At 41.2% G+C, this 12,962-nt stretch overlaps 1 protein-coding gene across 3 annotated transcripts in view; it reads left to right on the top strand.

Moving 5' to 3' along the window:
• Window positions 1-2,530: 2,530 nt before the first annotated feature.
• The window catches only part of cped1 (cadherin like and PC-esterase domain containing 1), a 163,451-nt gene continuing 153,019 nt past the window's right edge, over window positions 2,531-12,962 (top strand). The window contains exons 1-2 of one of the 3 annotated variants that reach the window (XM_062982356.1): window positions 2,531-2,849; window positions 3,297-3,756. In XM_062982356.1, the coding sequence (XP_062838426.1) occupies window positions 3,505-3,756 (252 nt within the window). In that variant the 5' untranslated portion in view covers window positions 2,531-2,849; window positions 3,297-3,504. Of the gene's footprint in view, window positions 2,850-2,886; window positions 3,169-3,296; window positions 3,757-12,962 lie in introns of those variants that run through there. The other 2 variants (XM_062982353.1, XM_062982354.1) reach the window with 2 other exon arrangements.

Raw genomic sequence — 12,962 nt, 5'->3', positions numbered from 1 at the left:
AGAGCTTAAATGTAGAATCTTACAACTTATAACATCAAAACTGCTGTATAATTGGTTGCCTTTATTTATTTTGGTAAAAGAACCTTAAGACACTGTTTTTACCAGCTAATGTAACAACCCTCTCTACTGCATCCTGAGTAGATTACTGCAACACATTCTACATGGGGTTGCCTTTGAAGACGGTTGAAGCTTGAAATGTTCCAATGGCAGCAGCCAGATTTCTCACCAGAGTGGGGTACAGTGAGCACACAACTGTCTTGTTACACCAGCTCCAATGGCTGCCAGTCTGCTACCGAGCACAATTCAAAGTGTTGGATGTATCCTTTAAAGCCCTAAACAGTTCCAGCCCAGCATACCTGTCTGAACATATCTCCCTCTATGAACCACATCGGAGATTAAGATTTGCCTGGGGAGGCCCTGCTCTCGGTCCCACTTCTTTGCAGTGTGATTGGTGAGGACAAGAGACGGGACCTTCTAAGTGGTGGCCCCTCAGCTATCAAATTCTCTCCCCAGTGATCAGTCTCCTCTCTCCTGACTTTCAGGAAAAAGCTCAAGATGTGGCTTTTGGACCAAGCTTTTTGACATGTAATTGGGTGCAGTGTAATATGTGACTATGAAACAATGTATTTGACAAAGAGAACAGCCCTGGATTATGTTTTTGATGGTATGGTTTTAACTGATGTTTTAATAATTCATGTTTTAATTATTGGTTTTAATTGTAACTGTGTATTTGATATATGTGTATGCCATCAAATTGATGCCTGTTGTAAGGCAGCCTTGAGTCCCCTCTGGAGTTGGGAAAGGTGGGATACAAATATGGTAAATATATATATGTGTGTGTGTGTGTGTGTGCATGAGGTTGTGTTTAAATATGCCAAGGATGAAATACCATATCTGTTCCATAGTACTATCACATCAGCAGAGTTACCATGAACTCTCATGGTAACAGTCTGTGGACAACGAGTTTGGGTAACATTCCAGACCTAGCATTTTCCAGTAAAGACAAGCAGCTAGGATCATTGATCATTTTAAAAACTAAGCATTGAATAATACAGCACAACTCCTGTATCCATGGTAAATGTATTCCAAGACCCTGTGAATACTGTGGCTAATAAAGACCCCTGTTTTTGACTATATTCAGCCTAGAATAACCTTGGAGGATCTACACAGGCCCACAAACACTTCCAAGAGCAAGTATTACTAGAGGAACCAAAACTGGGCATTTTTGTAATGTTATCAAGGGCACCCCAAACCCCTGCCTTTGAGCTGATCTGACCTACAGCAGGGAGTTCCACAGGTCCATAAGACCAACATTGGATAAAGCAAAATGAGAAAGTGTCCCAGCAGCAGCAACTCTTTCTCTGGTCTTTTCCCTAACCCTCCCGATGTAACAATCCCCAAATAAAGACTAACCAAATTGTAACTTCTATCTCCCTCTGCGGATACTTTGTGTCTCTTTCCTGCCTGAAACTATACTAACATTAGAGAAAAACCCTTATCCGGGCTGCGGAAGGCTGCAGACCATCCTGGGAAGCCATCCAGGCGTCCCAGGGGGCTCAAAGCCACGTTCCTCCCAACCGCGGTTACGGAATCGCCATGAGCCCCGGTATCCACAAGTTAACGGATTGGCCCCATTTCGATGTCATCTTTTTCCTGGCTAAATTCTAACATAATCTGCTATCTCACTTTTTGCATTTCGGGCCCCTACGCCCAGGGAATAACCTTTTAAATGGAATTTTTCAATCTGTTCCCAAATTTCTAGTTTTGCAGTGACTTAAAACTTCAATTGTAAATAGTGCTATGAGGTCATTCCAATGAGTACCAAGATTTTATCTGATCTATCTTTCCACATTTCTCTTGAATCTGCCTTCTTGGTGAAAAAGACATCTGCTCACAACAGTTGCAATGTATCATTCCTCACCGAAAGATTTCTTGTAAGAATCTCAAGAGCCCTTACTGAGACATTCTTCAGTACAGCAAACACAGGAAAAACAATATTTTAGTGCCTCTGCCGATAGATTCCTGCGCTACCTAGGAGACTCAAGGAGCTGCAGTCCAGAATATATACAGTGGATCTACACTGTAGAATTGATGCAGTTTGACACCACTCTAACTGCCATTACCCAACTCTGTGGAATCCTAGGAACTGTAGTTTTATAAGTCTTTAGCCTTCTCTGCTAAAGAGTACTGGTGCCTCGCCAAACTACAACTCATATTCTTTGATAGCATTTAGCCATGGCAGTTAAAGGGTACCAAACTGCATTAATTGTACACTGTAGATGCACCCTTTTCCAAGTTTACTTAAGCAAAGAAACTGATGACTCGTAAGAGAAGGACGTGGACTTTAAAGGATTACAGTCTTACTCCTTAACAGGTGGGTGTTCTAAAGCCAAAATATCCTATGTATTTCTCATAGTGCTATGTCCGGCACACAATCGGAGACTTGCTTGAAGTGGTTTTTTTTAAGTGCAGAGTGATTTTGTTTCCAAGTTTATTTCTGCATTAGGTTTGCAGTTGCAGACCTATGTTTGAGTTCTCTGTAACCCGATCCCATATTTAGTTCCTGTGTAGTTTGGAAGAGTAGAGCATGGGAAGGGGAAAGGACATTGTTTCTGCGATCCAGCCCAGCTTCCAGCCTGTGAGCCTTTTCAGAACTTGGTAAACTTAACCCCACCCCTCAGGGCTGTCCTGCTTTTTATTTGTATGTCTGTGGTCCAACTGAGTTCAGATGGAGTGTTGTGTGCGTGTGCGAAGATGAGCCGGAGTCATGAGGCTGGGCTGCTCCAAGTGTTTTTAATCAGCCCCTCTTCAGGAGAGGATGGAAAACGTCTGACAGGGCGAGGAACGGAGTAAGTAAACATAACTTTGAACTCAAAAAGTTGGAGAGAGAAAGAGACAGAGAGGGGGAAAGAAAACCAGCCTTTAAGCTTTTAAAAACCCAGCTAGCATTTTCAGTGAGGAATGGCTGGGAATGCTTGCTGACAGGAAAAAGGCAATTTAAAAAAATCTGGAATGAAGGAAATGGTGTATTTCAATAAATCAGAACGTGAATTCAACTCACAAGACGGGCAAGAAAAACTTCTTGGAAATCCATGACAGTGTTCAGCTGTGTGTACGGCACATCATAATTTTTAACCTGTAGCTTTCATCTTGAATACTATAGTGCGGGTAAGTTTAATCTTTCCTTTTCCAGGTTATAAGATTTCTCTGGACAACACTGCAAAATGCTTAATTTTGTCTGTTCACAATCCACGTTGTCACATCTTTCACTCTTCCACCCATTATGTTTTGTATAGGCTGGAGACTGCTTCTGGAAGAACCGTTCATCCCAGAGACCTGTGACTTTTTCCTATGGAAGAACTCAGGTCCAGAAACCATGAAGACGATTTGAACAATCTCTGGAAAAAAGCACACTTTATTTTGTATTTAATGCTGAAGACAAGTAGCTGCACGGACTGCCCTTACGATGTGGAAATGGGACGAAATTAGAAACTTACGGTGGCCATGTCTTGCCGGCAAATCCTGCCTGGAAGGAGATGGTGTCGGCTTCGCCCATTCCTGGTGGTGCTTGTGTTGGGTGCTTGCCTTTTTTATCAAACTTTGACACCTTTAAAAACAAGGAGGTATCTTTCACCAACTGGCAATGGCGTTCTGATAAACAAAGTGGTCGAAGTCCAACAAGGGACGTACAAAGAGGTCTCCAAAAGGCAGGTCCAATGCTTCCTTCCTTCAAATGACCTGCAAGCACAGAAGGAGGTAAGAGAATATGCTAGTATAAAATTAAAAAATACTAACTTAGAAGCTGGGAGGAACATGTCTGGCAGGCACTGCTAAAATTATCCTTTCAAATAAGCTGAGAGGGATCTGTTTTCTAACTAATATGTGTCAGGGAAAAGATTAGATTGGGTTCTTTGGCTTGTTGATGAGCTTATTCCAGGAAAATGGGGTAGTAGTGGGTTGTGCATGGGAAATATATACAAAGAAATACAAACACGTGGAAGAGTATAAAGAAATAAAGTACAATGACCTGACAAGAATGACAACGTCCAACGTCTTCTGCGACTAATTGTAATTCTTTTGTCCTCCAATTCCAAACTGATGTGATTGAAAATAGCCCTTACGAGCATTTGGTAGATTGCATGTATTTATTGATGCCAGGATTGGAGGCTTCAGATTATTTGGAATACTTCAAACAGGTTCGTAAAGGCAGGAATAATACAAATTGGCAAAATAGACTGAAGGAAACAGGAAACAGTAGCTCCCAAAGAGCAAATTATGCCGAATATGGTCCTCTCTTCTGGCCACAGGAAGTACACTATATCCGTGCTTCTCAAATTATCTGATGTGAAAGATTGACCGATTGCTTTTCCTCCCACATGCCAGGGACAGGAACTATATTTAGGCCCAGGGCAGCATTGTTTCTTTCCTGAAACTGGCAGTCCATGGCACTGAAGCAGGGACCATCACTTTGAGTACCATTCAAAACATCACTCAACTCTTTGTCAACCACAATGCACACATTTTCATAGTTTTCTCCATGACCATGAAGGATTCTGCAATGTACCAACTGGCCAGAGAGCTTGCCTTTTTCTCAGCAAATTCACATTGATGCATATGATAATACTACGCATTTGCACCAAATACAATTTTAGCTGAATTTTAGCTGGATAAATATTTGATTAATGAGGTGAGAGTGAAGCCCCCGGTGCGCAGTGGGTTAAACCCTTGTGCTGGCAGGACTGCTAACTTGAAGGCTGGGGTGCTGACCTGAAGATTGCCAGTTCGAATTTAACCTGGGGAGAGTGTGGATGAGCTTCCTCTATCAGCTTCAGCTCCAGCTCCATGTGGGGACATGACAGAAGCCTCCTACAAGGATGGGCTCGGGCTGTGGCGCAGGCTGGAGAGCAGCTGCAATGAATCACTGCAATGAATCACTCTGACCAGGAGGTCATGAGTTCGAGGCCCGCTCGGAACCTATGTTTGTTTGTCTTTGTTCTATGTTAAAAGGCATTGAATGTTTGCCAATATGTGTAATGTGATCCGCCCTGAGTCCCCTTCGGGGTGAGAAGGACGGAATATAAATGCTGTAAATAAATAAATAAATGGTCAAAACATCAGAGCATCCCCTGGGCAACATCGTTGCAGACAGCCAATTCTCTCACCCCAGTTCGAAAACATGCAAATGTGAGTAGATCAATAGGTACCGCTCAGGCGAGAAGGTAACGGTGCACCATGCAGTCATGCTGGCCACATGACCTTGGAGGTGTCTACGGACAACGCCGGCTCTTCGGCTTAGAAATGGAGATGAGCACCAACCCCCAGAGTCAGACACGACTGGACTTAATGTCAGGGGAAAACTTTTACCTTTTACTTAACCTTGACCTACTGCCTTATCAACCACCATTACTTCAATTCTAACTATTATTGTCCTTTCTAGTGAGTTTTGTCTTCTCATGATATGGGCAAAGTAAGATAAACACAATTTAGGTTCAAGTGAGGTTTAGGCAGCATATGTGGCTCCACTCTTCATAACAACCATATAGGGAAAGGTAGAGTGAACGACTGGCCCATAGTCACCCTGTGAGTTTTCACAAATCTCCAAGCTCTCAATCCAGCCACTCACTACTATGCCATATTTATTTGACACATAGGCTCTCTCTACATTGTATACTTCTATAACATAATGAGCAAAAGAGTTTTGAATTTTAGCACTATCCTGCCTCCCAAGTCAAAATGCAATTACCCGACAACATGAGTTATTCAGCCCACCATGTCAACAATTAAAGCATCTCTTTGCTATAATGGCTGGCACTATATTTAGGCAGAAAGCAAGGAAAAAGAATAACATTCCAATAATTTCAAGCCAAATCCCACTCTTTCCTGAACAAAAATACAAATAACATAAAAAGCTAACGAATCTGAAGTTGCTTCCAGAAAAACAAAACAGGAAATCATTTTTTCCTTAGCAATATAGGAAATATCCAAGCATTAGTATCAAACAAATCAGATCCTAGAAAAACACATTGTGTGGTACAACTGTGGTGGAGGTCGGTATCATAATGCCAGTATGTGTGTTCCCAAAAAGACATACTTGGAATGCTGCTAGCAGCTAATTTATAATATTCTGAATAACAAAGTTAACTCAGGTTTTACTTGAGTAGATATCTTTCTCTGGATTGGATGGTTTTAGCCAATTTCCAATGGATTCTTTTGGCACCAACTGAAATAAGGTAGTGAGAACCTGCTATAGTTCCTCATTACTCTTGGTGGTCACTCTATTTAACTTGATTCCCAGAAATTCCCTAGCCACTCACATAAAGTCTGGGTGGTGCACAGCTGGAGTAACTGGTGTGTGCTGTTCTCTATCATTGTGTTCATTCATCTGTAACACTCCAGTTTGGTTAAGATTACCTTCTTCTAATCCCAAATGTGCAGACTTAGTATGATCCAATATCAATTGTGGGTGAGTTCCTGGACTTACTGTGAAAACATGGAAACCTAGATAACTATCGTGTCAGAAGCGAATTGTGGATACAGTTATAATGTATTTAAAAACACAAAGTTAAAATGTGTTGTCAAAGGCTTTCATGGCCGGGATCACAGGGTTGTTGTATGGCCATGTTCCAGAAGTATTCTCTCTTGACATTTCACCCACATCTATGGCAGACATCCTCAGAGGTTGTGAGGTATGGAGAAACTAAGCAAGGAAGGTTTATATATATCTGTGGAAAGTCCAGGGTGAGAGAAGAACTCTTGTCAGTTGGAGGCCAGTGTGAATGTTGTAGTTAATCACCTTAATTAGCATTGAATAGCTTCATCTCCTGGCTTCTTCCTGCCTGGGGGCATCCTTTGTTCAGAGTCGTTAGCTGCCCCTGATTGATTCATGTCTGGAACTCCTCTGTTTTCAGAGTATTACTTCTTATTTACTGTTCTGATTTTTGAGTTTTTTAATACTGGCAGCCAGATTTTGTTCATTTTCATGGTTTCCTCCTTTCTGTTGAAGTTGTCCACATGCTTGTGGATTTCAATGGCTTCTCTGTGTAGTCTGACATGATAGTTGTTGGAGTGGTCCAGCATTTCTGTGTTCTCAAATAATATACTGTCCAGGTTGGTTCATCAAGTGCTCTGCTATGGCTGATTTCTCTGGTTGAGTTAGTCTGCAGTGCCTTTCATGTTCTTTGACTCGTGTTTGGGTGCTGCGTTTGGTGGTCCCTATGTAGACTTGTCCACACCTGCATGGTATATGGTAGACTCCTGCAGAGGTGAGAGGATCCCTCTTGTCCTTTGCTGAATGTAGCATTTGTTGGAAACACAACCTACAACCTACAAACTATCTACAGACCCACAAAGAAAATCTGTTTCTTGATTTAAGGCATTGACATGCTGGCTGATATCTGAACAGAGGATGGGCCGGAGATGTCAATGCCTTGGTCCTTTCATTATAGGCTGCTACTTCCCAATGGATGTCAGGTGGTCCAATACCGGCTAAGCAGTATAATTTCTCCAGCCTTGTAGGACGTAGACATCCTGTAATAATGTAGCATGTCTTACTAAGAGCCACAGCCACTGTTTTAACGTGGTGAGATGTATTCCACACTGGGCATGCGTACTCAGCAGCAGAGTAGCAAAGCGCAAGAGCAGATGTCTTCACTGACTTAGATAATAATAAACCCTATTGAAATGAACCACTTCCAGTAATCCATAGGATTATAATGAAGGACCAAGAAAATGTCTAGTAATGGAAACATCACATAGAATAGCACAGGGGTTGCACTATATAGGGCACTACATATGTTTCTTTGTTGAGGATAGTCTACTATCTGAAGTTGTCAGAGGATAGTTCTCTGTCTTAGGAGTACAGTGTTCCCTCACTTATCGCAAGGGTTACGTTCTCTGACGTCCTTTCATTCTGCGCTCAACTAACATCATACATCTGCTGCTATGCTGCGCGCATTACTCTGACATCCTTCACTACTACCAATGCTGGTTCGGTTGAAGGCATCAGAAGTACAACAACTTTTGAAGGGCTGTGTTTTCCTACATGTGTTCTAGCTTAACATGTGTGTGGCAAATTCAGCCCAAACAAAAATGATACATACTTTGAAGATTCTAGGATTTGGGGGGAGACTACTTTCTCAACCTCGGACTCTCATAGACTTTGTGCCCACTGTTCCTACAGGCTGGTAAATTCTGGGAGTTGTAGTCCTAAAAGCAATTTATTATGGCTTTGGGCAAAAAGGCCATTCCTAGCAGCTAATTAACTTAACCAAACGGCTGTGTTTAGAGTGTGGGTGGGTTGAGCAAATCCAGGCAGACAGGGCTTGCTTCCGGACACCCTCTTCCAGCGTGGTTTTCCTTTGTGGGTTATGTTTCCAATCAAAGTCAGACACAAATGAGGCTGGATTGCTGAAATTACATTTTATGCTCTCGTTTGGAAAGCTTCAGGCATTTCAGAAAAACAACTCCCACCCCTATTTTTGGCCAATAGAACAATAATGATGTCTTTATCAACACGTTCTTGAGCCAATGTTATATTTAAACAGAAACTGCTGTGAAATGATACAAGTTACAGAAAGAACTAGAAGACATAAAATGCTTTGCATTAAAAATCTAATGAAAAAGTGTTTCTTTTTGTGCATACAGTAGAGTCTCACTTATCCAACATAAATGGGCCAGCAGAACGTTGGATAAGCAAATATGTTGGATAATAAGGAGAGATTAAGAAAAAGCCTATTAAACATCAAAATAGGTTATGATTTTACAAATTAAGCACCAAAACATCATGTTATACAACAAATTTGACAGAAAAAGTAGTTCACTACACATTAATGCTATGTAGTAATTACTGTATTTACGAATTTAGCACCAAAATATCACAATGCATTGAAAACATTGACTACAAAAATACGTTGGATAATCCAGAACGTTGGATAAGTGAGTGTTGGATAAGTGAGACTCTACTGTACTTAAATTGTAAATTGTTGCTTGTTTGGCCATGAGTAATAGCATTTATGTGGTTTCTGTTTAGTACTTCTATTAATTTTAGGTAAAGGTAAAGGTTTTCTCCTGACATTAAATCTAGTTGTGTCTGACTCTGGGGGTTGGTGCTCATCTCCATTTCTAAGCCGAAGAGCCGGTATTGTCCATAGACACCTCCAAGGTCTATTAAGGTCTATTAATCTTACAGTTTCATAATTCAAAATTTATGTGCCAAAAATTTGGCACTCCCTTTGATAAAAGTGTGAAGCATTATATATTCTGATCTGGCAGGAGCAATCCTGATTAATCCTTTGTTACCCCAGTTTGTCAGTTGCTTTTAAATTATTCTAATTTCTTTCTCCTCCACTTTTCCCCCTTGTCCTCAGCTTACATTGATAGCTGCAGAGTTTAAAATGCAAAAGTAATTTGTATTCAATAAACTCAGAGGGAGAGAAGAGAGGTGCAATCTTGCTCTTCCCAGTAGACTCAGACAAAAGCAAAGTGCTTCAGTCTCTCTTAGTTTCTGTGTATTTCCCTAGGAATAATTTTGACCATTTTCACCATACTCTAAGGTTGCTTGGCCATATATGTCCTGACCTTTCTCTGGAAAATGTCAGAGGGTATGAATACCCTATTGTGTAGTGTTAGGATTAATAATTTATCTCTGTCTCTCCGATATGTGTATGTGTGTGTGTGTGTGTGTGTGTGTGTGTGTGTATATATATATATATATATATATATATATATATATATATATATATATATATGCTCTTATCACATGGGACCTGAATTTTGCCCATAGTAGCAAGAGATCCATGCAGTCATGCCAGCCACATGACCTTGGAGGTGTCTACGGACAACACCAGCTCTTCGGCTTACAAATGGAGATGAGCACCAACCCTCATTATTGGACACTACTAGACTTAATGTCAAAGGAAACATTTACCTTTACCTAGCAAGAGATGCTTGTGGTGACTAATTTTGGGGGAAAAACATGGCAGCAGAGCTGATGAATCTCAAGGAAAACATAAATGGAGAATGAACTAGATAGTTGATGGGAGCCAGGTATAGTTGGTTTTTAAAAATAAATAAATGTGTGTTTATTGTTGTTCTCCAACTGTGGAAGGTCTGGTGTAACCCCATTCCCTGGACACATAAAAATATCAATTTTGTTGCAAAACTGGAAGTGGAGTTCTGGTCCCCACTTGCCTTGTTTCCAATATACCTCACAACCTCTGAGGATGCCTGCCATAGATGTGGGCAAAACGTCAGGAGAGAATGCTTCTGGAACATGGCCATACAGCCTGGAAAACTCACAGCAACCCAACATCACTAGAGCTTTCTGGTGGTGGATTCCAGTAACTTCACATCCTATGAATCCACAGGCTGGAGCACTTACATTTCTATCAAAATCCTATAATTGTGATACAGCCCTGGAGAAAAAAGGCAATCACTTCTCCTATTCCCCTCCATCCAGGAAATCTGAAAAGGTTGAGGGCCATAAATACAGCCTTGTAATTAGAATCCTCTTCCAAGAGGGAACAGCAAGGGTTATTCAAGTAGATGGTGTTTGTATATTTTCTGTTGGGACTGAAAGTGGTTTGCCAGTGCCTGAGTGCATCACAATTTGTGTAACATTGAGACCCAACAGGACTCCATTAGTACTTAGTTTTTTCCCACTAGCAATATGTTGAATTTAGATCACAGATTCCTTCCCCTCCATAAATGCAATTTTGTTTCTGCCATATATGCTCTTTTGTCCTTAATAGATTCCATAACTCTGCATGTGTAAGTAATCTACTATTTCTATTGCTTGACATTTCCAACCAGACAAACATATTCCATTAAAAGTATCATGTACCCTTATCTGTTTGAAACTTTCTCTTGAGTGTGGCAAATCACTCTCCTTTAGGAAAAATAAAAATATCATCCCACACTTTGGGGAAGAGAGTGTAAGAAGTGTAAAGGCTAGCAAAAGCATCAATAATGTAAACAGACACGTTTCATTTCTCAATACAGAGTCTTTTTGTGCCAGGACTCTGAGGCATATTTTATAGTTTCAAAATGGGGAGGTGTGCGGCTGAAAAAGCAAGACTGGCAAACCTTTGCATTAAATTGAGACCTTGTTTCCATAACACTGGAAATTATTGCAGTCTGAAACCAATACTTAGAACAGCATGAAAAGTGATGGTGACATTTTATGTACAGAATGGCTAACAATTTAATAGCGCTTGTTCAGAAGAGGGGAAACCCAATTAAGGCTGACAGACTTTTTAATTAAAGCACAGTTTACATAGCCCTAAAAGAAGGGAAAATAAAACATTGTAGGCTGTTCGACAGGCCTCTTCAGTATAAAATAAAATAAAAAGTCGACTACTGTTTAATATCAATTCATTGTTTACAGCAGGCTTCTCCAGATGTTGACCTTCAGCTGTTTCTGGGCTTCAGCTCCCATAATACCTGACATCATGGGTGTGTCTATACTGTAGATTTAATAGACTTTGATCCCACTCAACTGACATGGTTCCATGCTATGGGCTCCAAGAATTTGTAGTCTAGGGAAGCCCCAGCACTCTCTGGTAGAGGAGGTGAAATACTTTGTGAAACTATGACTTCCATAGCATTGACCTTTGGCAATTAAAGTGGTGTTAAATCTACAGTGTAGATAATATATTTTCTTTGGGGCCACATTGCACGTCCAGACAGAAGGACCAGGCTGAGCCGGGATGGAGGACAACCAGGCACATGCTGGGTGGAGCAGGAGTGGGGTGAGCAGGGCCTGGGTCATCCTTAGGTTGTCTTCCCAGCATAAGGACAGGGCTGTTCACCACATCTTTATGCCAGGAGGAAGGCAAGACACCCGGTATTGGAAAATGGCATTAATAACCTTTTAAGCACCTTTTGGAGATCATAACTTTTTTTTAGAAAAGCATGACCTTTCACCGATGAGCCAAAAAAAAATAAATCTGCTCTTGGGGTATACAACCAGATGTAATTATGCAAGGCAATGGGTTTCAGTTGTTAGACTGAATAACCTGTTGTCTCTGATCTATTAGGAAAACGGAGATTTGCCAGTGTATAAAAACAGCAGCACTTTAGAAGTCTTTTTCAATGCCCAATATATATATATTCTTCCACAACTTGTTTCATATCATACATTCAAGAGACAAAAATGAAGTAGACTTTGATAAAAATAACATTTTTTGTTACATATTTACTCACAACCTTCATGTTTTCAGCATAGGTAAAGGTAAAGGTTTTCCCTGACGTTAAGTCCAGTCGTAACCGACTCTGGGGGTTGGTGCTCATCTCCATTTCTAAGTCAAAGAGCCGGCGTTGTCCATAGACATCTCCAAAGTCATGTGGCCGGGAGGACTGCATGGAGCGCCGTTACCTTCCCGCCGGAGCAGTACCTATTGATCCACTCACATTTGCATGTTTTCGAACTGCTAGATTGGCAGGAGCTGGGGCTAACAGCGGGCGCTCATTCCACTCCCGGGATTTGAACCTGGAACCTTTTGGTCCGCAAGTTCAGCAGCTCAGAGCTTTAATGCACTGTGTCACCAGGGGCCCCCGTTTTCAGCATACACAGGTACAAAACTTATCAGTCCAGTTTCAGATACGTTTGAGATAATTCTCTATGCCATCCAACCAGGGCATCTCTCTTATAACAAAACAACTATCAACAGGTCACATAGTCAAAAGGGAGAGAGAGAGAGAGAGAGAGAGAGCATGTGGTCTGTAGCCCCTTTTGTAACTTCTCAGGAAACATAGAGTAAAGGAAGCTGCATATCAGAACATACATACTGGAAACAGTATGCAACAGGATCATAGATAAACATTACTAGAGAAGGCTTGAAGAAGGTTGCAATTTCCAACACGCGGCAACCTCTGTAACACCTCTAGGCTGCGTGACCACTGGAAACCAACACAGAGGCCAATAAACAATCTAATATCTTTATTAAAGCAATAAAGGAATCAAA

Source organism: Anolis carolinensis, chromosome 5 (assembly GCF_035594765.1).
Source record: "Anolis carolinensis isolate JA03-04 chromosome 5, rAnoCar3.1.pri, whole genome shotgun sequence".
Lineage (NCBI taxonomy): Eukaryota > Metazoa > Chordata > Lepidosauria > Squamata > Dactyloidae > Anolis > Anolis carolinensis.
Note: the sequence above shows the minus strand (reverse complement) of the source record. Positions and strands in the feature narration are given on the sequence as shown.